The sequence below is a fragment of the Talpa europaea genome (assembly GCF_964194135.1).
Source record: "Talpa europaea genome assembly, chromosome: 15".
NCBI classification, from domain to species: Eukaryota; Metazoa; Chordata; class Mammalia; order Eulipotyphla; family Talpidae; genus Talpa; species Talpa europaea.
In genome coordinates this window covers 10,859,768-10,885,431 of record NC_140083.1, presented here as the reverse complement: position 1 = coordinate 10,885,431, position 25,664 = coordinate 10,859,768, and the positions used below count along the sequence as shown (strand labels likewise).

General features: G+C 33.3%; 1 protein-coding gene across 2 annotated transcripts in view; it reads left to right on the top strand.

Moving 5' to 3' along the window:
- The window catches only part of WASHC4 (WASH complex subunit 4), a gene marked incomplete at both ends in the record, with an annotated part of 33,390 nt that extends 8,292 nt beyond the window's left edge, over window positions 1–25,098 (top strand). Inside the window, 26 exons of one of the 2 annotated variants that reach the window (XM_084255644.1) lie at window positions 1,009–1,051; window positions 1,384–1,487; window positions 1,980–2,100; window positions 2,504–2,627; window positions 2,729–2,856; window positions 3,685–3,845; window positions 4,721–4,847; window positions 5,590–5,715; window positions 6,333–6,440; window positions 6,873–7,019; window positions 7,136–7,215; window positions 8,356–8,461; window positions 9,035–9,151; window positions 10,219–10,387; window positions 10,647–10,801; window positions 12,582–12,656; window positions 12,888–12,992; window positions 14,648–14,782; window positions 16,442–16,550; window positions 19,111–19,177; window positions 20,061–20,147; window positions 20,335–20,482; window positions 22,595–22,691; window positions 23,564–23,760; window positions 24,057–24,156; window positions 25,031–25,098. In XM_084255644.1, coding sequence (XP_084111770.1) covers window positions 1,009–1,051; window positions 1,384–1,487; window positions 1,980–2,100; window positions 2,504–2,627; window positions 2,729–2,856; window positions 3,685–3,845; window positions 4,721–4,847; window positions 5,590–5,715; window positions 6,333–6,440; window positions 6,873–7,019; window positions 7,136–7,215; window positions 8,356–8,461; window positions 9,035–9,151; window positions 10,219–10,387; window positions 10,647–10,801; window positions 12,582–12,656; window positions 12,888–12,992; window positions 14,648–14,782; window positions 16,442–16,550; window positions 19,111–19,177; window positions 20,061–20,147; window positions 20,335–20,482; window positions 22,595–22,691; window positions 23,564–23,760; window positions 24,057–24,156; window positions 25,031–25,098 — 3,004 coding nt within the window. Of the gene's footprint in view, window positions 1–1,008; window positions 1,052–1,383; window positions 1,488–1,979; window positions 2,101–2,503; window positions 2,628–2,728; window positions 2,857–3,684; window positions 3,846–4,720; window positions 4,851–5,589; window positions 5,716–6,332; window positions 6,441–6,872; window positions 7,020–7,135; window positions 7,216–8,355; window positions 8,462–9,034; window positions 9,152–10,218; window positions 10,388–10,646; window positions 10,802–12,581; window positions 12,657–12,887; window positions 12,993–14,647; window positions 14,783–16,441; window positions 16,551–19,110; window positions 19,178–20,060; window positions 20,148–20,334; window positions 20,483–22,594; window positions 22,692–23,563; window positions 23,761–24,056; window positions 24,157–25,030 lie in introns of both variants that reach the window. The other variant, XM_084255643.1, reaches the window with a different exon arrangement.
- Window positions 25,099–25,664: the final 566 nt, after the last annotated feature.

Below are 25,664 nucleotides of genomic sequence, written 5' to 3'. Positions count from 1 at the left end.
CTTTACACTTGAAGTATGCATTCACTGTTTAGTATAACCATGATAACTTTGTTTAGGTATATAACTAGGGATTCTCTATTATAAGATGACTGAGGAGGCCTAGACTAGGAATTTGCAAGGATGCTGTAGCAGTGTTTAAATGCTGTTCTCTTGGTCACCAGTCCATTTACTGTTCTTACTATACCACCTTGCATTTTAAATCTCATAAACCAGAAGACTGTGTTAACTGTTTTCCATTTTCATGTTTTCCCCCACAGTCAGGTATTTTTTTTTATGTTCTGTCCTTTCATTGAACCTCTATCTATGGCAGAAGGAAGCAAGAGCATAACTCCTCCACCCCTGCCATGCTGGAGAGGACTCCCCACCACCATACCCCTGCCCAAGAAAGTTGAAACTAATGAATTTTTCAAATATTCTATTGTGAAATATATATTTGTACTCTGATATACAAGTAATGTTATAAATTATTGTTGAGTACATTGAATTTCTAGGTTGTAAAATTTGAACTTTCCTAGGCTTTCGACTTTGGCATAATCCTAGTTTTGTGCATTTTTAGTAGGGATGAGCACCCATAAGTAAGCCTACTGAAGAGAGGACTAGTTCCCAAATGCCAGTGTGGGTAGAAGTACAAAATCTGACTGGGAATTGGCAATCTCTAGTCATTTAGAAAGAAATTAAAGAAAAAGCTCTGTCATATCCTACCTCCATCCTAAGCGAGGTGCTGTCAGTTTGATGGCTAAACTTACGGGCCACAAGTTGTCATAGCCCCACTCGCTGAGTTGGATCCAGGCAAGGATGGCCCAGCCTCTACGTGCAAGTCAGCCCCCTTCTTGGGAAAGTGGAATATGGTAGTAATTCTTCGAGTCCCTTAAATTTTATTACTAAAGCCTAAATGAAGAGAAATACATATTAAATTCCAAATGCTTCTACAGCTATGTGTTTTCCTTAAAATAAAAGTTAACTGTGACACAAAAGGCTTTTTTTAACCTCAGTATTATTTTATTACAGGATTGCACCCAAAATTATAGAGACAGCTGGAGTTCACTTTCAGGTAAAAGTGATTTAACTAGACATGCAAACTAAATTCATTATATTTCACTTTTGTATTATTGTATTATTTGTGTGATTGGGGATTAAAACAATTATAGCAAGATTCTTCAGAGATTTTTTTTTTTTTGCATTTGTTCTCTTCTGTGAAGGTGTTGTGAACCTATTTATGGCTAATCGTTCATTTGAAGATAACAGTTTCTTTTATTTTTTACCATAATAAACTAATTTACCCACTGCTTTAATTAATTGGGTGATTTTTCCCAAATTTAACTTTAAAAATACACATAAACCTAATCTTTGATTAAATAATAATCATTAAATGTTTTTTGACAGACTATGTATGAGCACTTGGGAGAGCTGCTAACAGTTTTGCTTACCCTGGATGAAATTATTGATAATCATATCACATTGAAAGACCACTGGACTATGTATAAAAGGTGAGTTAATAAGAATATTTAAAATATTCTCTTGCTTTATGTTATTAATGTGTAAGGAAAAAGACCTGGAAGTCTATAATTAGAAGACTATCATGGGAACTCTTTTTAATGATACAGTAACCATTCCTTAATTTTATGATTAAAGAATGATACTTGTGTAAAGCATCCTAATTCTTGAAGTGTAGTAGGGTGTTAATCTGATTACTTTAGAACTCATTTCTTTCCATGACAGATGTTTTTCCTGAGCTTGGTTTTATTTCATTGTATATACCCAAGATTTTTAAGGTCAAGGCGTTTTATTTTTTCAATTCATAAGCATAGACTTAATGTCTGGTATCTAAACAGCAGGTATCTGAATTTAAGATGATATAAAAATAGCATGATTAGAAAATTAAATATAAGGATTGTTTTTGTTTAAATTATAAAATGTGTAGAGCCATGCAAGAAATGTAAATAGTTTGTGATGCAAATTTAAGTCTTCTAATCTACAAGGTTACTGAAGTCTGTCCATCACAACCCTTCAAAATTTGGAATTCAGGAAGAAAAGCTAAAACCATTTGAAAAGTTCTTGTTGAAGCTAGAAGGGCAGTTACTTGATGGAATAATATTTCAGGTAAGAGAGCTATATCAGGCTCTGAACTAGAATAATATCGATCCAGCTCAAAATTATCGTAGGACACTTTTATAGTATGCTGTTGAATATGTTTTTAACTTACAACATTGTTAGTGTACTAAAATGTAATTATTTCAGTATCTAGTAGCAAACAAAATTAATAGTGTACTAATTGCATTTGGGGTGATGGGTTTTTTTTTAAGTTATTAAAGGATAAAACCATTCAAGGATTAATGCTACACATTTTCCATTCAAAGGGATTTAGAGATTAATGTAAAAATCTGAGCTTCAGTGTTAGTAAAATTAAAATGATGAATGTAGAAGTTTATCATGTACTTTATATTTAAATCTGCTCAGTAACTTATTGAGGTTCTAAATTTCTCCTTAAATGTTTTCTGTCTAGGCCTGTATTGAACAGCAGTTTGATTCTCTCAATGGAGGAGTATCTGTCTCAAAAAATAGCACTTTTGCTGAAGAATTTGCACATAGTATTCGCTCAATTTTTGCCAACGTGGAAGCCAAACTTGGTAATATAAAATGCATTTTGGGGTTTTGTTTATAAAATTTTCATTTTCTTGAAAGCAGAATTTTATGTTTTCCTTTTCTCTCATGTTATTGTTTTTATAAGGAGAACCTTCTGAAATTGACCAGAGAGATAAGTACATTGGAATTTGTGGACTCTTTGTACTGCACTTTCAAATTTTTCGAACTGTTGATAAAAAGTTTTATAAGTCTTTATTGGACATTTGTAAGAAGGTAAGAACTTGGACCTTTTTTTTTTTTAATTTGACTAGATAAAAAAGTTTTTGAGTAAAACTGGATATTTTATTCCTACTTGCAAAATTTTTATAATAATAATTACAAATGATTAATAATTTTAATAGTAATTCAAATATTTTGAATTAACTTATAATAATCACAAACATGGTATCATAATATTCATTTTTAAAATTCAAACATTCCAGAAATAAAATAACAGTAAATGAAAATATCCCTTAATTCCACGTCATAAATACGTGTATACATGTATACACTTATGGATGTTCCCCAGTATTTTTCCTATACATTAGCTTTCTATTGCTCTTACTACTGTTCTTGCTTTTCTTCTTGGCACTCATTCTCATTATTGAAGTAGAAATTTTCTATATCTTTGCTATTTCCCTGATATAGTACCTAATTTTAAAATAGAAAGTTTAGTTTATGTGTAGAGTCCAGTGATACATGACCAGGTAAACCCAGCTATCTTGGGTATTTATTTTTCTTTTTTTTCACTGATAAAGTTCATCAGGCTTCATATTTTTATTTACTTCTTGTATGTTTTATTGATCAGAACATTTGTGAGATTGTGTGTGTATGTGTTATTTAATATGTAGGCAGTATAAAATTATGGTCATGTTCTACACCAGATATAGGAATATCTTAACTCTGTGCCACAATAAAATAGTTTAACTCATTCTTCATGAGTTTTTATGGTTATTTTTTCTTTGAAATAAAGTATCTTCCAATGTGTATTGTGGCACTGTTAAACAGCTTATTTTTTAACCTGTATTTAATGATTTTCCTTGCCTGTGTTTATCATTTTAGGTGCCAGCCATCACTCTAACTGCTAATATTATTTGGTTTCCTGATAATTTTTTGATTCAGAAAATACCGGCAGCTGCCAAACTTCTAGACAGAAAAAGTCTTCAAGCCATTAAAATACACAGAGATACTTTCCTACAGCAAAAAGCTCAATCACTTACCAAGTAGGTTTCTAAATACCCATCGTGAAACTATTATTTTATGTTTTCAAGTCTTGTACTGATTCTAAATATGGAAACCATTTTAATTATAAGATCAAATGTACTTATTTATTATTTGAGAAAAGGTTGGGCAAATGCTACAAGATTAATTTTCTAGGAGCATTTTTGTTGTGTTTTTGTTTGTTTTAAATGTTTTAGGCCTAATCTCAATATAAGATAAGCAATTTGTACTTTCTGGAGGTTTATTTCTATGTTTATATATACACATACATCTATATGCATACATATACAATTTATCACATGCATCAATATTTTTTGACTAAATAAAATGAAATCTGCAGATGTCACTAGGTGACATTACCAACATTGTGTGTTCATGATTCAATGATGATTTTTGCAGGGGCTCATTAATTTGATGTACTTTATCTGAAGTAACATAGACACATATTTACAAGTCAAAAAATACTAAAAGGAAAAATAATTGTCTCCTGTCCACAGTACTTCAGTCCTGTTTCCGAAAAGAACACTTTTAACAGTTTCTTCCAATATTTACATCCTTATTTTTTGTTTAATACTTATTATGTAAATTTCCAAATATGCACAAACTAGAGAAACAGTAAAAAGAGCCCAGATGTTCCCATCACTTAGCCTTAATAGCTGAATTTACTCTGCGTTCTTATTTTGAGTAGGCTGCTACAATTACTTGTTGACCTCCCTGAAGATTTTAAGTTAAAGTGACATGGGATTTTGCCACTAATCCTTAAATGGTCACAGATGAAATGGCTGCTGTAAGGAAATATTTTATCTCAACCACTATGAAGAAATGAAAGTAAATATTCTTTCCTAGCCTAAGTAACCCCAATATTTTCCTTTGCTAGAGATGTACAGTCTTACTATGTCTTTGTGAGCTCATGGATGATGAAAATGGAATCTATTTTATCTAAAGAGCAGAGAATGGATAAATTTGCTGAAGACCTCACCAACAGATGTAATGTTTTTATACAGGTAGTTACATCTTCTTTCTTAGACTATTTTGGAGGTCATTTCTTTGTTAATCCGATTTATAGAAATTATACTTGGAAAACACTGAGAAAGGATATGATGTATTTTTGTTTTTTTAAAATTGAAATTGGTTTGGTTATGTTAGGATCTAAGTGACTTACTAATTGATTTTTTCTCTAATATTTGCATTTAAAATTACAATTCCCTTCAAAGCATGATTTTTAAAACTATATTCTGTAAGAGGACATGGATGCAGATGGAAACAGATAGTCTAAGTAATAAGGAATTGACTTGGAACTGAGAAATACCTCTTTCTTAGTTTTCAATTTCTAGCCCCTTAGTATCCTGAACTCTTGTCTTAAGCTCTCTCAGATACATGTCTTTATCTTCTTGCTTAGCAGGTAAGAAAAGGATGAATAGAAGCCTCCTGACATCCAGATTATTTCTCAAAAAGTCTGTTTTTTTTTCAATGGAAAGATTCTTTAGCTGTAATTATACAGTATAATTTCAGCAGTACTGAACTTCTGGCATGTAATAGGTTAAATAAATTTTCAAGGGTTTCTTTGAAACCTAACTACCATGTATAATATTGTGTGAGGCAGAGTATTTAAAAGTCTCAAGAGCTAACTTTAAAATGAACTTTAGCAACACTGGTTATTGGCGAGTTAATTATTACATGGAGAATGAAATCTTGAAGAAATGAAACTTTCTGATTATAATCCATGTTTCTCTTTTTTTTTAATAGGGCTTCTTATATGCATATAGTATTAGTACCATTATTAAAACCACAATGAATCTCTACATGTCCATGCAAAAGCCAATGACCAAAACCTCAGTGAAAGCATTATGCAGGCTTGTTGAACTTCTCAAGGTAGGTTTTAGTTTGTTTTTCTTTGCTATTATGTTGAAAAAAGACCTGGGCTTCATTAAATTAGGTTGGTCTGGTAAGGTTTGATTTCTTGATTATATGAGAATAATAGCTAGGGGACGTATACTTTCAGTGGGATAAAGGACTAGCCATTAAAAAACATTTCTGGGGCTTCCCTGGTGGTGCAGTGGTTGAACGCTAGGCTGTGAAGCTGCCCACAGCCTCTGCAGCGCTGGTTCTATCCCCAGCCGCTGGCAGGGGTCCCACGTGGCACGCAGACCTCTCCTGCCACACCCGCTGCTCCCCTCATCAGTGTACTTCACCAGTCTGCCTGCTCTGCTCCCTGCTCTGGCTCTGGTGAATTCTCTCACCCTCCCGTGCTTCTGACTGTACCCAGTGTTTATATAAATAAATAAATCTTTAAAAAAAAAAATTTCTGAGTAACTAAATGGCCAATATAGTTAAACTTTACTAAAGTAAAGCTTAGAATTAAGCTTTTGCTATTCCTTGTTTCTGCTTTTTAACTTTCCCAGTGCTTTGCTAGATCAGTGTTTGGTGTAATAGTCCATAATTTTACCTAAAAGTTTTCATTTTCACAAAGTTAATCTGATTCTTTTTAGGCAATAGAGCATATGTTCTATAGGAGAAGCATGGTTGTGGCTGATTCAGTGTCACATATAACACAGCACCTTCAACATCAGGCTCTTAATTCTATTTCTGTGGCCAAGGTATGAATGTTAATGTGTATTCAGCATAATTATCTTTTAGCTTCTTCTTCTGTTGTATGTTTTACTCCATTCCTTTAAATATAGGATTGTTGGTTATGTATCTACATGGTATTTTATGATCTTTACTTAGAGTGAAATTGTAGCATGTAATACATTAACAGACATCTACATTAGAAAAATGACATTGCTTGCAGTTTTAAAGTAAGCATTGTTTTTAGAAATGATTTCCTTATTAATATGGCAGTTTTTAAGTATGTCTAATACAGTCACTGACAGTGCTGATAATATTACAGAAGTAAAGCACATAGCATCAAAACTCAACAGTGCCTTTAAATTGAATCGCAGAAAAGAGAACTGAAAAACTTTTCTTCTAAGTCTTGTTATTGCCTCAGAGATAAAGCTAATATTTCCTGTTTTTTCATTATCTTTAAGAAAAGAGTAATTTCTGACAAAAAATATAGTGAACAGCGTCTTGATGTGCTCTCTGCTCTAGTTCTGGCTGAAAACACTCTGAATGGACCAAGCACAAAGCAGCGACGGCTTATTGTTTCTTTAGCACTAAGTGTGGGCACACAAATGGTGAGAATGTTATTAATTACGGAATAAAAGTGAGATCTGAGATTTGACAGTTCCGTTGTTACTGACCCGGAAAATCTGTTCTCATTTTGACTGCCTGTTTTCACCCTTCCTGATAGAAAACATTTAAAGATGAAGAACTCTTTCCACTTCAAGTAGTCATGAAAAAGCTGGATCTAATCAGTGAGCTTAGAGAAAGGTAAGTGAGGGTATGTGCTATGCTCAAAAGATAGGGCTAATAGAAATATCAGTTTTCCTTTTAGCATAATGAGAATTATCACCCAGACAGACCAGTAGTTCTCTGTAATGCCTTGTGTGTAACCCAAATGAGACCATGATAGGGAGCCTATTCCTTTAGCTTTGCCTCTACAGTAGGGCTGTAGTTTCCAGAAGAGCTCGTGTGAGAACCCGTGATGTAGCTCTCAGAGCATCGGGCAGACCCTGATACTATTGTGATTGTTGTGATGAGTGTCTTTTGTGACATTTTAAAATCACTGCTTTATAACAAGGCTAATCTGTTTGTGAGAAGCTTACAATGCTCTGTTGCATAGTCTTAGATAGTTATTTTGAAACATGAATTTGAATTACATTTTAGTACCCAGTCATTAAGATAAATTAGGTTTTAGAGGGCTTGTACATAGCTTCTTATGGCTTGTTTTCTTTTAACCGAGTATTAAATTTCTTGAGAGGTAAAGAGATTTTCTGAATTTTGATTCTCAGCTGAATTAGCTTACAAAACTTGTTTCCTTTTAATATTTGTATTTATAAATGGTTTGGTTCCAAAAAGCTGACATTTTTGTAGTTTTTAGTAGCATTTAATTTTCATTTTTGGAAGAAATACTGAGCCTTAAAATATGTGATTACATGATATTTAATGATAATTATGTTGCTCCATAAGCACTTGGTAAGATTTTAAACAGGTTAAGTGTAATGGGGGTTCTTTGGTCAAAATTCTTTAAAAGGTTCTGCTTTCAGTTTTGAGACAGGTAAAATAGTGCATATGATGCAAGGATTTTAAGTCTAGCCGTGTCAAATAATACTGAAGATATATATATTTTTAAATGCCTCTATTTAAAAAACAGGCTTGTTCAAGTCTGCTTAAAAACTGAAAGATGCAGATCTCTGACTGTGTCATGTTATTGGTATTCAGTATTTTATTATCTCTGTTCAGTTTGAAAAAATATTTATTTTGTGCCTTTTCTGTACTAATTTTGGGTTACGTGATCTAGAAAATGTGAAAGTAAGAGAGAACTTTTACCCTGTATATAATGTCATTCCTTTCATTATTTTTTCAGGCTACTTCAATTTTGGTACCACTAATTATTGCTTTGTGTTGCAGGATCCAAACACAATGTGACTGTCGTTTTTTATACTGGCATCGAGCTGTCTTCCCAATTTATTTAGATGATGTATATGAAAATGCTGTTGATGCAGCTAGACTACATGTAAGTAAAGAATAATACAGAGAATAAATTCATCATTTTTAAAGTCACTTTACCAACCGATCTAATTAGTTTTAAAGTAGATCATTTGATTTAAACAAACCATTTTTAAATTGACTGCTAATGCTGTTTTGTCCAGTGTTATGCTTATTCAATAGACATTTATATATTTTATAGCTACATTTTATATTAATACTCATCAATGAATTTTAATACCTTTAACTGTTCCTCTTATTCCTAATCATTCTCATTTCACTTAAATTATGTCTCAATAATCTGACATTGAGTTGTCAGCCAGTACATGTTACTCAGATCTTTCTATTTCTTTATGGAAATAAGTGTGTTTAAATGCTCAAGATAGAAAAGCATAAATGAATGTGATTTGTTGTGTGTGCATTTAAAGTGTATGCTTTAGAAAATAAACCTAACTCAGGAAAGTAAAATAGTTATGCGTAAAAAACCAGTTATGCTTCAGATTGAGGCTTTGTTTTTAAAGATAGATAATTAACCTTTGTAATATTATTTAGATCAGAATCTGCTTTTTCTGGATTCATGTACATTCTCATTTTCTTTCAGTACATGTTCAGTGCTTTACGTGACTGCGTGCCTGCTATGATGCATGCAAGGCATTTAGAATCTTACGAGATACTTCTGGATTGTTATGACAAGGAAATCATGGAAATTTTAAATGAGGTAATAACATATTTGAGATTGAAAAACTTAACATGTATTTGAAGAAAACATGTACTGCTTGGAAAAACTTTCTGGATTGAAGCAGACTTTCACTAAGTTAAAATTATATCACTATATCACAAAAATCAATATTTTTGTCACAAAGGGAACTTTGTAGTTAGAATATCACAATTGTGATAAATTGTTCTTTAATTCCTAATTTTTAGAATTTTTTTTTTACTTTAGTAAACAGTGTATTTGTCTTTAAAGTTCTGTTTATTAGAAGCATGCAACTGTAAAATTGATTTGAATATTGAGTGCTGCTAATGGTGATACACTGAAGGCAACATACTTACTGATGTTTCATTTTGCCAAAATAGAGAAAACTATACATTTAAAAGACTTGTGTAACAGAAATAATATAGTATTTCCCTTCCTGGTTTAATAAAGTATGTATTTTATGCACTGATGTCTTTAAAAATTAAATTTCCACCTAGCAATATTTTTATTTAGAGGGAAGAACTAAAAATGGAATTACATCACAATATAAACCTATACAGGTTTGATAATATCATGAAAATTTTGCAGTTTCTTATATTAAACATTCTTATTTGAATATCAGGGACATGTCTGACCAGTATTTACAATTCTGTACTAACCCAGGAAAGATGATTAATTTTCTTGTCCTTATCTCCAATTTATGGTCACAGGACGCCTTTAAAATTTCCTCTTTCCTGGTACCTTTCCTCTTTTGTTGCTGGTTCCCATACATTTTATGCTGTATAATTGCTATTTGTGTTCCTTGTAATAAAACCATTAGATGTAAGTTTTTTTATATTCTTTTCAAAGAAAGTAAAAGCTTAGAATTTATCTAGCAGCTCCCTGGTCAAAAAAAATCACTGATTTAAATGTAGAGCCAAATAATTTTGACTTTCTCAATAATAATATTTTACCATAAAGTATTTAGACTCTTAAGCCAGTTCCACTGATTATAAAACTCCAAACCTGAAAGCATAGGAATCTAGGGGAGCAATACAATTGGAATATCATTTTGAAAAATTAAGGTATCTAAATTCTTTTGTGAATAGCATTTGCTGGATAAGTTGTGCAAAGAAATAGAGAAGGATCTGCGACTGTCTGTGCATACACATTTAAAGCTGGATGACCGAAATCCTTTCAAAGTTGGCATGAAAGACCTGGCTCTCTTTTTCTCTCTGAATCCAATTCGGTTTTTCAATCGTTTCATTGACATTCGCGGTGAGTGTTCTGCTTTCCTTCTTAGAGTTATTGTCTATCTTTGCCCTAACTATTCAAGAACTAATAAACCAAAATTTTGAGGGTATCTTTTTTTGTGTTAATCCAATTTGTTCTTTAATTCCTTATTATATTTTTTATTTTCCTAACTTCTAGAAGGAAGAGATTTAATGTTCAAAGATAAGTTGATTCCTTTTAGGTTTAATTCCTGTTCTCTTTCTGCTCTTTTATGAAGCAAAACTTTTTTGGAAATTTTTTGTAGCTTATGTGACTCACTACCTGGACAAGACTTTCTACAATCTGACAACAGTTGCTCTTCATGACTGGGCTACTTACAGTGAGATGAGAAATTTAGCTACTCAGCGCTATGGATTGGTCATGACAGAGGCACATCTTCCTAGCCAGACTTTGGAACAGGTATTGTATAAGGAATTTTGAACATACTCAGATTGTAGCATGATCACAGTATTTCCTTAAGAAATCTAAATCTATTTCCTTAAGAAATCTTTTAGATACTTAGAACGTATTTATTTTTTAAGAAAATAGTTACTATCTGAAACCTCTTACTTGACAAGACTGAAAAATTAGAGGGTGTCATTTGCCTTAGAGATAATTACAAGAGATTTCCTGTTCACAGTTAGCTTTGTTAGGCATGTGAAACATACATAGATTTAGAGACAGCTTTTCAGAAACATACTGGCCTAGTGAGGTGACTTCTGAAATTGAAAAAAGTATAGTCAAGGACACAGCTAAGGATTTTAAACCTAAATATAAAATATAAACTTTGATACTTTAGGAAAAATAGTTAACTTTATGATTATAAATGTATTTGCTCTTAAAATGATGAGTGCAGGGGCCTCCCCAGTGGTGTAGCAGTTGAGTGCTAAGTTGCGAAGCTGCCTGCAGCCTCTGCAGCACCGCTTCGAACCCCGGCCACAGGGCGAGGGTCCCACATGGCGCGCAGACCTCTCCTGCTGCCCGCTGCTCCCCTCAGCAGTGTACTTCGTCAGTCTGCCTGCTCTGCTCTCCCCCCTGGCTCTGGTGAATTCTCTCACCCTCCCATGCTTCTGACTGTACCCAGTGCTTATATAAATAAATAAATACATCTTAAAAAAAAAAAAAAGATGAGTGCAAAGAAGCATTTATCTTCACTAGGTCAGTGAACTAATTTGTAATATGGCAGCATCTCTCAAGTGCAGTGCTTTGTGTTTTTAGTTAATTGCAAGTCTAAGATAATTCATATATTTACAAAAATACATTCAATTCTAAAATTTGCAGATCACAATTTTTTGTTATCATGCTGCTCAGAGGAATCATTGTATCAGTTCGTACACAATTCCATCCATTCACTTATACATTTAATATTTACCAAAAAATGCTAGGCCCTGAACTAGGGATTCAAAAATAAATAGAAATAGTCCCAGCCCATGTACTTATAGCCTAGTGGGGAAAAAAATGAGTAAACAAACTTTTATTATAAAATATGAGAAAAGTTATAAGAACTTGAAAGGGGTGTTGTGCTGCTACTGTGAGCCGTGAAAAAGCTGAAGCGGCAGCTCATGCAGCACAATTAGCTGCTTGGGTGCACCTGAAGCATGCAGGAGAGGACATTGTCCATTAAAGGTGGTATCGTGTAGTTAAAAGAAGCATCAATATTTACAATTAGATTTTCTAAAATCCCTGGGTTCTGCCTCTTCCTAGCTATTTGACCTTGGAGAACTCCCTTAGCTTCATTTTCTTCACCTGTGGAATTTAGAAGAATAATACCTCATTTTGTGAGATAACATATAAAGAGCCTTGCACAGTGCCTCAAAAATAGTATGTATTTTATGAATATCACAACATACCCTGTCTTTTAAAATCTGGTCGTTAGTTTACCTTGGGAAGACTGATGTTCTCAAGGATGTTGGGGAAATGATTGTGAGTCATGAAGCTTTGAATATTCAAACTTAACTGTCCCTGTCTTCTACACAAAAGGGATAAGACAACATAAGCCAGGTTTCCACAAGGAGATAGCCCTGATTGTACACTAGAAGGTGTTTTTAATGCTTTTAACCTTTGGGCATATGTTTATCTAGTTATTCCTTAAAATAATTTAAAACTACTGGGGCACTTAACATGTAAGTCACTATATTGACACAAGTCTTAGTAATTATCTTAAAATAAAAATAGAACTTCTGTATGGATTGTCTTATAGGGCCTGGATGTTTTGGAAATTATGAGAAACATTCATATATTTGTGTCTCGATATCTCTATAATCTCAACAATCAGGTGAGAAATGTCTTTTTTAATTTGGATGGGTGTATAGTGGGAAGCATGGGGGCAAAGAATTGATTTTCAAGAGTGAAAATTATGATAATTAGAATTATCTTATTATCCTTTGCTTTGATTGTATTCCTTTGCTTTCCGGTGAAATAAATTTAAATAACAGCCCACTTTGGGTAACAGCCCACTGTTTGCCATGTATTATGTTGTTTTTTAGCATAAGTTTTTTATTTGCAGATTTTTATTGAACGAACAAGCAATAACAAACATTTGAATACTATTAACATTAGGCATATTGCTAATTCAATTCGAACACATGGCACAGGAATCATGAATACAACGGTAAGAACCTTTCTTGGGAGTTGGGGGGGGGTAATAGACCCCTGTTTAATTTGGTTATTTGGAAAGCTGGTATATAGACTATTCTGATAAAACTATACTACTATCTGTTTATATTATACCTGAATTTCCATTTTCTGCTTGGTGTAATTAAACTTTGAAACCGAAATTGTGTTGGAAGTGATGGAAACTCTGTGATACAAAATGCACTTTAGAATATCTTACTGTCTTAGCATCTCATCTATATAACATTGGTGATTTGAGGACAGTAATGCGTGTGTTAACTTGATATTCTCTGAAAGTTGCTTTTGAAAACAAATCATTGATAGTATATTTAGCACCAGTCATTCTCTTGGGGATTATTAATTATTTACTAACTATATAAACAGCTAAAAATATTTACTAAAAATAATTTTAATTTTAGAAATGGGCATTCTACCATGAAGGAATCACGTGAACTTGTATGCTATTTTTTCCTTCTCTGTACAAAACAGAAATCTTTGAATTTATCTAGTTTTTAGCACACACTTAATTTCTTCTTGAAGGAAGAGTAGGAATGTTTAAATAGTGAAATACCATGAATCATAATTGTGGATAAAGGAATAGGGAGAAGTTAGAGCACACAGTGGGGAGCCATTGAAATATTTAGGCTGATGTGTGAAGTGATAGGAGTTCTCTTTTAGTGGTTACCAGTAGAGAAAAGAGACATAGAGCAGGAGTCATCCATGGAGAAATCATGACTCGACCTTTCAGGAGAAATAAGCTCTTTTTTGCCTCATATGTAATTCATTCACCTACAGATAGAATTATGAGTGTTTATGTGTCTCTGGCACTGTGCTAGAGTGCCAGAACTAAGGTGAGAAAAACAGACATTTGCTGCTTTTGCCAACACTACACTTGAGGGTGGTGGAGATGCAAATTAGTACGGGGCTTCCTTTAGTAGGTCAGAATTAATTTTATTCTTTTGACTTTAATCTCAGTTCAAATCTCACTTTCTCAGGGTTTTCTGAGTCTAGGTCAGAACCTTTTTGTACTCATTCTGAAAGTATCCAAACTTCTCACTCTAGACATTATTGCAGTTGAAAGTTAATAACTTAAATAACAAAATTTTTAAAATATCACTCCTGCTAGAAATTTTAAAAAATATCACTCCTGACAGACAAGGGCCATTTTTGTTGTAAGAACAGACACATTTCCTTGAACAAAATACTTATGGGATAATAATTAAATGTTTGTTATCTTCCTTCTGCAAAGTTCAAAGAGCACAATGGTTACTAGTTAAGTATCATTCTAGTCATGTAGATTAGTAATAAGTAATTTTATAGATGGAGGAATATAAACATCTGTGATATTTTACTTTAAAAGTAGGGTTTTGAATCTGGTTTTATGATTCTCACTATAGTTCTTAGTCCTATTATTTTTAGCCTTCTAATTTTTTTTTTTTCCCTCTTGTAGTAAAAATATTTAAGGGGAGCTTATGGAAAGTTCTGTAAACTTATACAATAATTGATTGATGTATTTCAGGTCTAAAATGAATTAGACTTTATAAAGATTAGACTTTATCTAATATGAATTAAGACATTTGATAATTGTTATTCAGTGGTAACTTTGGTTTGAAATAATTTTTGTACTGACTTTTTAAAATTTTAATTTTGTAGGTTAATTTTACCTACCAGTTTTTGAAAAAGAAGTTCTATATATTCAGCCAATTTATGTATGATGAACATATCAAATCCAGATTGATTAAAGATATTCGGTTTTTTAGGGAAATCAAGGATCAAAATGATCATAAGGTATTTCACATATATTTGTTTTAAGATAGTTTCTTTCTACTGTTGAGTATATGTTTATAGATGATATACTATTTCTGTAATTAAATAATATATCACAAATGATTATATAAAATCATTTAGATTTCTGTTGTGGTTTTAGTTTTATTAATTTACATTTAGTGTCTTCCTAGATCCAACCTTCAGATCTTCCTTATTTTCCTTTAAATTTCAAACTCTGCATTTCTTACGGGCAAAGGTGTAAGGGAAAATTAAATAATTTTTAATGTAGCCTGATGTAATTTTTCTTTATTTTAAAATAATACATGTTCATTTTGAACATTTCAGTAGTAGAGAGTGCATAAAACTAAATGTCCTCTCTGTTTTCTCTTTCCTCCCAATTCCATTTTCTGGAAGCAGTTGATGTTAACAATCTAATCTGATGCTTTTCAGATGTCTGTGATAAACATATTTATACATAAATGTATTGCTTCTTTTCCTACAAAAATGGAGTAATACCATACATCCTGTTTTGTTAATATGCTTACCAGGTATCAGTACATATAACTGTTCCTCATTCTTTTTAAGAGTTTATAGTAAAGATGCATATTATAATTTATTTAACTCTTACTGATAGCTGTTTAGAATGTTTTTATTTTTCACTGTTACAAAAAGTGCTATAGGTAATATCTTGACACATTTACATCTGTATTTGGAGACTTCTGAAAGACAGATTCCTTGAAGATAAATTTCTAGGGCAAAGAATATGATGTATATATTGCCAAGCACTCCAAAAATACCGCGTTAATTGACATTACCACCAATAATTTGTAAGAATGCTGATTTTTCTTCACCCTCTGACCTGAATTTATCCATAGTGAAGCAAAGAGTTGTAAGTGGTAACAATAGAGAGGCATGAGAATGTGGATGAAGGCTTAGATGGATCTTACATTTGATATGCCATATCCTAAATTTAATTACTCTTCTTAATCTTTACTTAATCCCAACTCTTTTGTATGCTAGTTGGTAGTCCTCTTCACTTTCAGAGCAGCTAATATTACTTTCTAGTAGATTAATAAAGTTACATATTTATTATTAGAGGGTTGTATTAACTATCCTTTTCTTTGGAACAGACATTACTACTATTCAAAATAAGCAGTCCTGCTATTGTTCTATAAGAATTGTTTCCATTTGTTGTTACTATAAAATGAGATATTTTCTAAATCTTTTAACTAAAACTTTGAAAAATAATTTTTTCTTCAAGATGGAAACTAGAAATTTAGTTCACTTTGTGTTTGTCATTTGGGAAAGAGTGTATTTATAAATAAGTCTCTAGTACCTATTCAACGCATAGAAATGTAGTCTCACATCTCTGAACAACTGTTTTCAGGAGGAATTGGTTCCTTTTATCTATCAGAATAGTTGGGTGTTACAATAATGGTGTTGGTGAACCTAATTTTATGGCATTATTATTTCCCTTAGCTAATATAAAGAAATTACATTGACTTTGAACAATGACAGTTTTATACTATCCATGTTTTGTCATTAGACTTGAGTGATTTTTTATTTTTTTTAAGTACAATGGAAATTTCAAATTAGAAAGGAAAATGGTATTCGCATGATAGACATTTTATGCTTTGGGGGTCTTTATTAATAAAGGTAATCTTTAAATGATCTCTCTAGTATCCTTTTGAAAGAGCAGAAAAATTCAATCGAGGTATCAGAAAACTTGGAATAACCCCAGAGGGACAGAGCTACCTTGACCAGTTCAGACAACTCATCAGCCAAATTGGTAAGTTATTGTAAAAGTGTAGGAAAATAAAAACAAATCTTGATAAAGTACAAATTCTTCCTGTATTAAATATCTCTTATGAATGAACAGTTTAATATCTGAGTACCTGAGTTCAACTTTCTTCTATTGATTTTCTTTTCTTAACAAGTTTTTAAAGTATGATTAGACTGTAGATGAGGAAATAATTGGTTGACTAAAAACTAATATATTAAACACAACCTCTTTAGTTAAATTAAAAACATTCAATAATCTCAAAGACCACATACATAAAATCAGCTGGTACTTGAGATACCTGCCCTAACGCATTGAGTTTTTTAAAGAGGTTCCCTCAAGTTGCAGCTTAATACAAAGGCAGGATGTGGAAAGAATATTGATGTGGAAAGTTAATTAATGATAGAAATTAACATTATATATAGATTTAATTAAAGATGAAGTACTGAGTGTTCTGAAATTGTGTAGCATAAAAAGTTATATATAATTTCTTAAGTAAGGATACATATGACAGCAAAATTTTTGCCCCTTTAGGGCTTAACAATGAGGAAAATGAAATATAAAGTTCATAACTTGACCTAGGTGTTACAGCTAAGAGGTGGCAGAGTCCAAGATGAACCCAAATAGTCTGGCTGCAGAACTTTGTTCTGAACTGCTGCGCTCTACTTGCTTCTCACTAGTACATTTTGACCAGCCAGCTATCAGTTCTAACAGTTTGAATGAAAACAGTAAAACTACATATTTGATCTTTATAAGATGCGCATTAAAGAAATAGCTCTCATATTGGAATAGGCCTTAAAATAGATTCTGTGATACCTACTTTGAAGGTTGTTAAAAACATCAGATGAGACACGACCATGAAATGTTAACATTTTATCTTACCTTTTCCTTTTTAACTTACTCTCTCTTACTCTCCTTCAACTTCTTACCTTATTCTAACATCTTACCTTTTCTTCTGTTCTTTCTCCCAATGAATTTCAGCTGGATTAAATTATATTGAATTCCTATTATATGTCAGGACATGTTGGCTCAGGGCTGGATCAGTGAAGAAAGCAAAGGCTATCTCATGGATCTTGCATTCTGGTCGGGGCAGACACAAACATAAAGATACTTAATTTGTCAGTGATAGTGCTGAGTGAGGTGACATAATGGGGCTGGGCAGTGTTCTTCACTGATGTTCATGGAAAGCTCTAAAGAGGTGACATTTGGGCAGGGACTTAAGAAATACGGAATAAGCCATGTGCATGTCCAGAGAAAGAACGTAGCAGAGAGAGGGGACAGAAAGTGCAAAAGTCTGGCCTTCCCGGTGGTGCAGCGGGTTGAGCGCCATGCTGTGAAGCTGTCCGCAGCCTCTGCAGTGCGGGTAGATACCCAGCCGGCCAGGGAGATTCCCACATGGCGCAGCAGACCTCTCCTGTCGCTCCTGCTGCTTCCCTCAGCAGTGCTTTCGGTCCGTCTACCTGTTCTGCTCCCCACTCTGGTGAATCCTCTCACCCTTCCGTGCCTCTGACCTGTACCCCAGCTATTGTATAAATAAAAAATAAAAAATCTTTAAAAAAAAAAAAAGAAAAGAAAGGGCAGAAGTCCCCAGTGTGCTTAGCACTTTCGGAAATTGTCAGAAGCTGGGAAGGAGTTAGCGAAAGACCTGGAGAAGGCCATGTCAGCTACATGAAGCATTTGGACTTTATTCTGAGATGAAAAGCGCTTGTGGAGTTTTCAGAAGAGGAATGTTATGTTCCAGCTGAGTTTTACAAGAATCCCCAGCTGCAGTGTAGATGAAAGATTGGGGGGCAGGGTGTAAAGGTGGGAGCAGGTAAATGAGGCAGTCACTGCATATTGTGGTGGTCTAGGCATGAGATGGTGGAAGTTTGGAATAATAGGGTGATAGCCTGGGGGTGGTAAAAAGGGGTAGGATTCTGGCAACAATTTGCAGGCAGAATCAACCATAATTTTCCACTAATTAGATACAAAGTGTGAGAGAAAGGAAAGAGTTGGAGGACTTCAGTGTATTTGGTCTAACCAACTGGAAGGATGGACTTGCTGGTTTCTGATATAGGAAAAAATATAAAAAAATAAAAAATTTTGGGTTTGATTTGGACATACTAAAAATTCTTTTTAGACATATAGGTGTAGGCATTGAATAAAAAAGCTTAGAGGAATAGTCCAGGCTGGTGATACAAACTTGGGGAAGCAGCAAATAAAGATGTCTTGATTCTATTTCCAGCTGTGTGTGTATGTGAAAGAGAGGCCGATATTTAATGTGAGAGTGGAGAAATTATTGCTATGCTAATTTTTAAAAATTTGTTTATAGTGTAGTCAAAAAAATTTAATGTACCTAGTTTATCAAAGCAAAATTAAAATTATATTTTAAATATTTAATATAGATTTGTGTTAAGTAGATATATTTGAAGTATACAAATACATAAGTTTTAATTTTATAGACCAACAACTGAAAATAGTATTTATGAGTTGGACCTTTGTAATTGTCTGCTTTATGTCTCTGTATTCCTGATTTTTAGTGTTTAGAGTTACTTACGTAACTACCTGATTTTTGTGTGTGTGTTTCAAGGCAATGCCATGGGCTACATACGGATGATAAGATCTGGGGGTCTTCACTGCAGCAGCAATGCCATCAGGTATGGACACAAACATCCTGTCTGTCCTTTATACCACTTAAAAATTTTATGTCATTTAAATCTATTTTTATAGTAAGTGATATTACAGAAAAATTTTTTTGTCTTGATTTATTTTGAATTAAGATATGAAAATAAACTATTTTCCAAGTTAAGTATTTTTCTCCTTAAATTTTAAGAACTACATGCAGACCGCTGAAAAATCTTTTTCTCTTAAAGTTATAGTTTATTACTATACTCTGTGAATGGTTCTAAAGATTACATGATTTTAAAAAGAATTAAATTTTGATTACTCATGCCTAAAATTCAGTTTTGGAATCTAAGTAATGATATAAATGTAACTGAAATGCAGTATTCTTTCCAAATGTGTAGTTGAACATGCTGCCTGATAAGGTAGCTACTAGCCACATGTAGCTATTGAAACTCTGAAATGTGGCTTGTCCAAATTGAAATATGCTAAAGTACACACTAATTTTGAGGGTTTAGTATAAAAAATGCTAAATATCTCAATAAAATTCATGTCACCAAGTTTTTCTTACTTTTAAAAATGTTTTTATGTCCAACGTTGTCCTTTATTTCATAGACCCTAGACATCACTGTCCAGAACAGCAGCCACGGTAGTGTCTAGCATCGAGTACTTGAAATACAGCTAATGGGAGTAGAGAGAGAATTTAAAATTTTATTTCATTATATTTTAATAATAGCTACCTTATTAGTGTAGGTCTATAGACTTGAGTCAGTAGTAACTTTGGAAGATAATTTAAAACTTGAAAAGTATGCAGAGTTTTAAGAATTTAGTTAGAAAGATTCAGTCTACACTACCACTTTCATGTATGTGTCAGTTGTACATTTTTAACTTGCCTTCATAATTCTTACTCTTACATAGATTTGTGCCTGATCTTGAAGATATTGTAAATTTTGAAGAACTAGTAAAAGAAGAAGGTCTTGCAGAAGAAACATTGAAAGCAGCGAGGTAATTCCGTTTTAAGTGACTAATTAAACAAAACTGAGTTCATTCTAAACTCCAAAGAAATTTACTTAGAAATGTCTTAGAATATTTTCTACTTTTGAGTGGTCTCTTCTAAACTGATGAGAGATGGATTTAAAAGTCATAACTTCATTTGAAAAAGAAATCAAGTAAGTAATTTTTTGCATTTTAGGCACTTGGATTCAGTCCTCAGTGATCACACACGAAATTCTGCAGAAGGCACAGAGTATTTCAAAATGCTTGTAGATGTTTTTGCTCCAGAATTTCGAAGGCCAAAGAATATACATCTCCGAAATTTCTATATCATTGTCCCCCCTCTGGTAAGTATTTCTAATACTGAAAATGAATTTTTTAGGTGTATTAATAAGTAGATCCAGTTTCTTTGTAACAGGAAATGCATATAGATTATATATTACTGACTTGCTGGTTGTAAATAAAACTAAATGTGCTCTCAGCGAATGTAGTCTAGAATATTTACTTATTGCTCTGCAGAATGAGACTTATTTATAGCTAAGATTGATTCTTACTTGTTAATACTGCCAGAGATTTTCTAGTGTGATTTAAAGTACTTGAGTGAATGCCATTTCATGTATACCATATCATCTTTGTTTTGAATTGTATCATGTAGGCATTTCAAGTGATGAATGTAGACTAACTGTAATAGTATACTGAGTACAGCTTTATTCAGCAGTAAAAACTAGCATCTAGACTTTGTTTTTTATTGATTCCTCTTCATAGTGTGCAGTGTGTTGTGCTCTAATTCAGTAGTTGCCAGTTAAAGACATCACTCAAGTTACCCAAAATTGCTTATCAAAACAATTGCTCCAGTAGGGGAAATGGAGTTAAGAAATTAAAGGCGTACATACTAGCAATAAGTTATTTTTTTCCTAGCAAAGTTGCTTTATTAAAAAAACATACATGGATAGCTTTAAAAATCTAAATATCACTTAAGCAGATGCAGCTTTTGATTTTATCTGACTTTAACTAAGGGTAATGACTTTTCATATTGCTGCCTGAATTGTTAACACGTATCTTCTTATATAACCATTATCTATTGAAAATAACTAATGGTCTATGGATAGCCTTTTACTTTATGAATTTTTTCTACTTAAAAAATACACCCATTGTTAATTTTGTCATAATTATGATATAGCAAAAATGACCATATTTATCTTTTATTCTTAAGATAATGTTAAACCGGAGGTGCATCTTGATAGCACTATAGTTAACTTAGAGTGAGTTTTCACCATTTTTCTTTAATTTGATGGGCAGTTTACTCTAGCCATAGTAAACAATAGGGAACCGCTTCTGAGTGTGAGGAAGAATGGCGTGTTGCAGGTCAGCTGCCAAAATTAACCTAATAGTGAGGAAAACAAGATGGATTAAGAGCACAACAAAAAATTAGGACACTGTACTTGAGATTACAATATAATTCCAGGAAAAAGATAAATATGAGATAGAAAAAAGATTTAAATAACATTTGATAAAGATTTCACAACTATGTAACTGCCAACTGAGTTTTACAGGCAATAAAAATGAAACTTGGTATTTTGTTTCCAGTGTCAGCTATTATAGTACTTATTACACTGTATCATAATTATTTTTAAATAGCTCTCTCTTTACTCCTCTATAACTGTGCAGTTGCCTATAGCCACAGTGGCTATTTCAATTTAATTATAATTTTATAAAGTAAGAGACTGGAGTCCTCAGTTGTCCTAACCACATTTCAAGTGCCCAGTGGCCATGTGGCTATTGGCTTGCTGCATTTCTGTCAGTACTGGGAGCACTGCTCTAGAGAGGGGATGTCTCGATGACATTCATTTTTTAATCTTAAGTACTTAATAATGCCTGGTATATTGTTTTTAGTAAATATTGTATAAGCAATATGATTAGATAGGGCATTTTGGAGATGAATTTTTTAGAGAAGTGCTGTTTGGGGGACTATTTTAAATAACTACTGATCGTTTTTTAGCAGAGAATGATAGGAAATAAGGAATAGATTTTAGAATAAATGGGTGCACAGAAGTAAGGCCTACCCTTAGGAGAGCCCTTGTGCTTTGAAGTGAAGCAGGCCTGCTTTTCTGACTCCAGCTTTCACAGAGTATGACTCTGGGCAACTTACTGAATCTCTCAAGCCTCAGTATCCCATGGAATAAAATGTGCCCCTGTGGGTAACATGTGCATAATATTTCATAATAAACCATGCACAAGGCACTGTGTTGTAAAGTGGTAATTGGAGAGCGGGAGGGTGCCCATATTACTGGGACACATTTTTACCTCACCCTGAGCCCATTTGAATGAGGCAATTAACTCAGATCGAAAGGACAGGAACCTAGAAGAGATCCTGGTAATTTCTGAAATGTCTGTTTTAGGAATTAAATTCTGAAGACTTTCTTAGCACAAGTCTCTAATACATTGTTATATCCTTTCAGACCCTCAACTTTGTAGAACATTCCATTAGTTGTAAGGAGAAACTGAATAAAAAAAATAAAATAGGAGCTGCTTTTACTGATGATGGCTTTGCCATGGGTAAGCTTAATGGGACCATTTTCACATTAATTTTATGTTCATCTTATAATGTATTTTTAGAAACATTTACTTGAGAATCAATATGTGTTCATTATAGATGTATTTTTTACAAGCAATGTTTACTGTTTTTGAGCTGGGTCACCTGATTTACAATATCTATTTTTCATCAGTTATTAATTACCTTTCATGTTCCCTTGGTGTGGCTAATCACTTTGTCTAGTTGGACCTAATATTTAATATCAGCTTTTTTTTTTTTAAGATGTATTTATTTATTTATACAAGCACTGGGTACAATCAGAAGCGCGGGAGAGAGAATTCACCAGAGCCAGATCGGGGAGCAGAGCAGGCAGACTGATGAAGTACGCTGCTGAGGGGAGCAGCGGGTGGCAGGAGAGGTCTGCGCACCATGTGGGACCTTCGCCTGACAGCCAGGGATTGAACCAGCGCTGCAGAGGCTGCGGGCAGCCTCGCAACCAAGCACTCAACCGCTGCGCCACCGGGGAGGCCCTGGACCTAATATTTAGACTTTGATTTTGTTCTGGCATTTTATATTGGGTCCTGTAGCTTCCTCAAACACTATCTGTTTAGCAGTGTAAGTTTCCCCCCGACCCCATAGCCATATGTTATCTCCGGGTGATCTTTATAGCCATTTTATTTCTTTTTTCTTCCTTGATTGGCTTGTCTTTAGTTCTTTATATTTTCATATGTTTTTCTCAAGATTTAAGCCATGTTGCTACACATCATTCACTTATGTTGTAAATGCAATTTGAAAGAATTCAAAACAGTTAGTTTGATATTAGGAATTATTGTTGAAGAAATAGAATACACCTTATGTACTCATAATTTAGCTTTGGTTTTGCTAATGACTGCAGGTGTGGCTTATATTCTAAAGCTTCTGGATCAGTACCAGGAATTTGACTCACTTCACTGGTTCCAGTCTGTTAGAGAGAAGTACCTGAAAGAGATAAGGGCAGTTGCAAAGCAACAGAATGTTCAGTCAACTAGTCAAGATGAAAAACTACTGCAGACCATGAATCTCACTCAGAAGCGTCTGGATGTCTATCTACAGGTAGAGAAGAGTAATAGTCAAATCTGCTTTGACTTTTTGATATCCACTACTTCTTGATACCTGAAAAAAACAAATTATTTTAATAGTGAGATGAATATTGATAAAAAGAGTGCATTTTAAAATGAATGGTATTTGGAAGCCATTTGACTCATCTTAAAAATGGATGCATTACTTAGTTCAATTTCTGTATATATGATTTCCACTAGAGCTTTTTAGAAATATTAATAATTAAGATAATGTTGATATCATACTCAAAATATTTTTCAGCTTTTATTTGTATTTTTTTATTTACTTAGGAATTTGAATTGCTCTATTTCTCACTGAGCAGTGCAAGAATTTTCTTCAGAGCTGATAAGACTGCAGCTGAAGAGAACCAAGAAAAGAAAGAGAAGGAAGGTCAGTGAGTATAAATTTGGAAAGACCACTACATCTTTTTAATAAATCATTTGTATTAATAATTTTTAAGTCTGATTTACAGCTGCCTTTTGAAATACAATATACATCTAGAAGTCAGTCTTTTTATTTATTTATTTATTTTAAGCAGATTCCTCTTTATTAGAAGCATAAAATCCAAAGATAAAGCATTTTGATCCCTAGCACCCTTTTACAAGTGTAATCGTATTAGATAAATCCTAAGATAGAAGTCAGTCTTTTTAAAAACATGAATCACCTATGAAACTGAAAAGAAATTCAGTTTATCTAGCATTTCATTCTGGTATGATTCTTTATTCAGTTTCATCTTTGAATTTAAATGAAATTCAACAAATTTAGTTTTTTTCTTTAACCCCCTCAACCTGTTTAGAAAGAACAAATCAGAGGAGGAACACTAAGTGTTGGCACAGGCAGAGCTGCTGAAGACTGACTAGACAGTGACTGAAGGAGCTGTTTAATAAATAGCCTTCTGTTCTCATTCATGGTCAGTCCTTAAAGAATCAAAGTGCAATATAACCATAGTAATTGTATCACTGAACTTGAGTCACATAGGAAAAAACCTTTGCTCTTAATGGAACTCCTGTGAACTATACTATTTAAGGAACTCTAGGTTTCTGGATGGTGAATATCAACCACACGCCATTTGCAATATTTAACCTAGTTTTGTTGAAAAAAAAAATAAGGTAAATAATATAATTTGTGACACTAGAGAAATATTTGATAGATGCATTTTCTTAATTTGAAATTCAGCAGTGTAGCTCTTCTTAATTTTCATGTTTCTTAATTCAGTTTTAAAAATAAACATAAACATACCCATTGTTTTCACTCATGCTTCCAGAAGAGACTAAGGCCAGCAACGGAGACCTGGCCGACAGCACCGTGTCTGCGGATCCCGTTGTGAAATGAGCCTGGCGGTGCACACTGCCCATTAGCAGAACGGGTCAGGACTGTTGCCAGTGAAATGGATGCTACTCAGCAGTGAAGTGTTTCCTGGGCCACTCTGGAAGTATTTAGATGCTGCAACTCTTTAAGGCAGTGCTCTAAAGTTAAGTACATTCCTCTTCTAAAGGCTCTCCTTGCAAAGGGTAAGGAGAGATTTTTAAAACTGGATTTTTTTTGCCCGGACTTTTAAGGCTAAGAGATGTGCCTAGAACAGTTATTTGAAGTGAAGTTCTGGAAAGGCAAATCCAGGTTACTAAACTGCCACCTCAGATCTCTTGTAATCTACGTGAATGTTTGTAGTTTGTATTTGCATAGGTCTTTGGTCCATATGTGGCTCAGTCATTGGAAATTCAATGTATACATTATGTACAGCCAGTAAATACATTTTAAACAAAAGAAATTGAGCCTACAGTTCATAACGCATACATATCAAAATATTCTTATAAAAAGGAACATATGAAGATGGTTTTGATACAAGAGGAGAGGCACTGCTGAGTGCCCTTCATGTACAGTATAAACTGATTCAATGT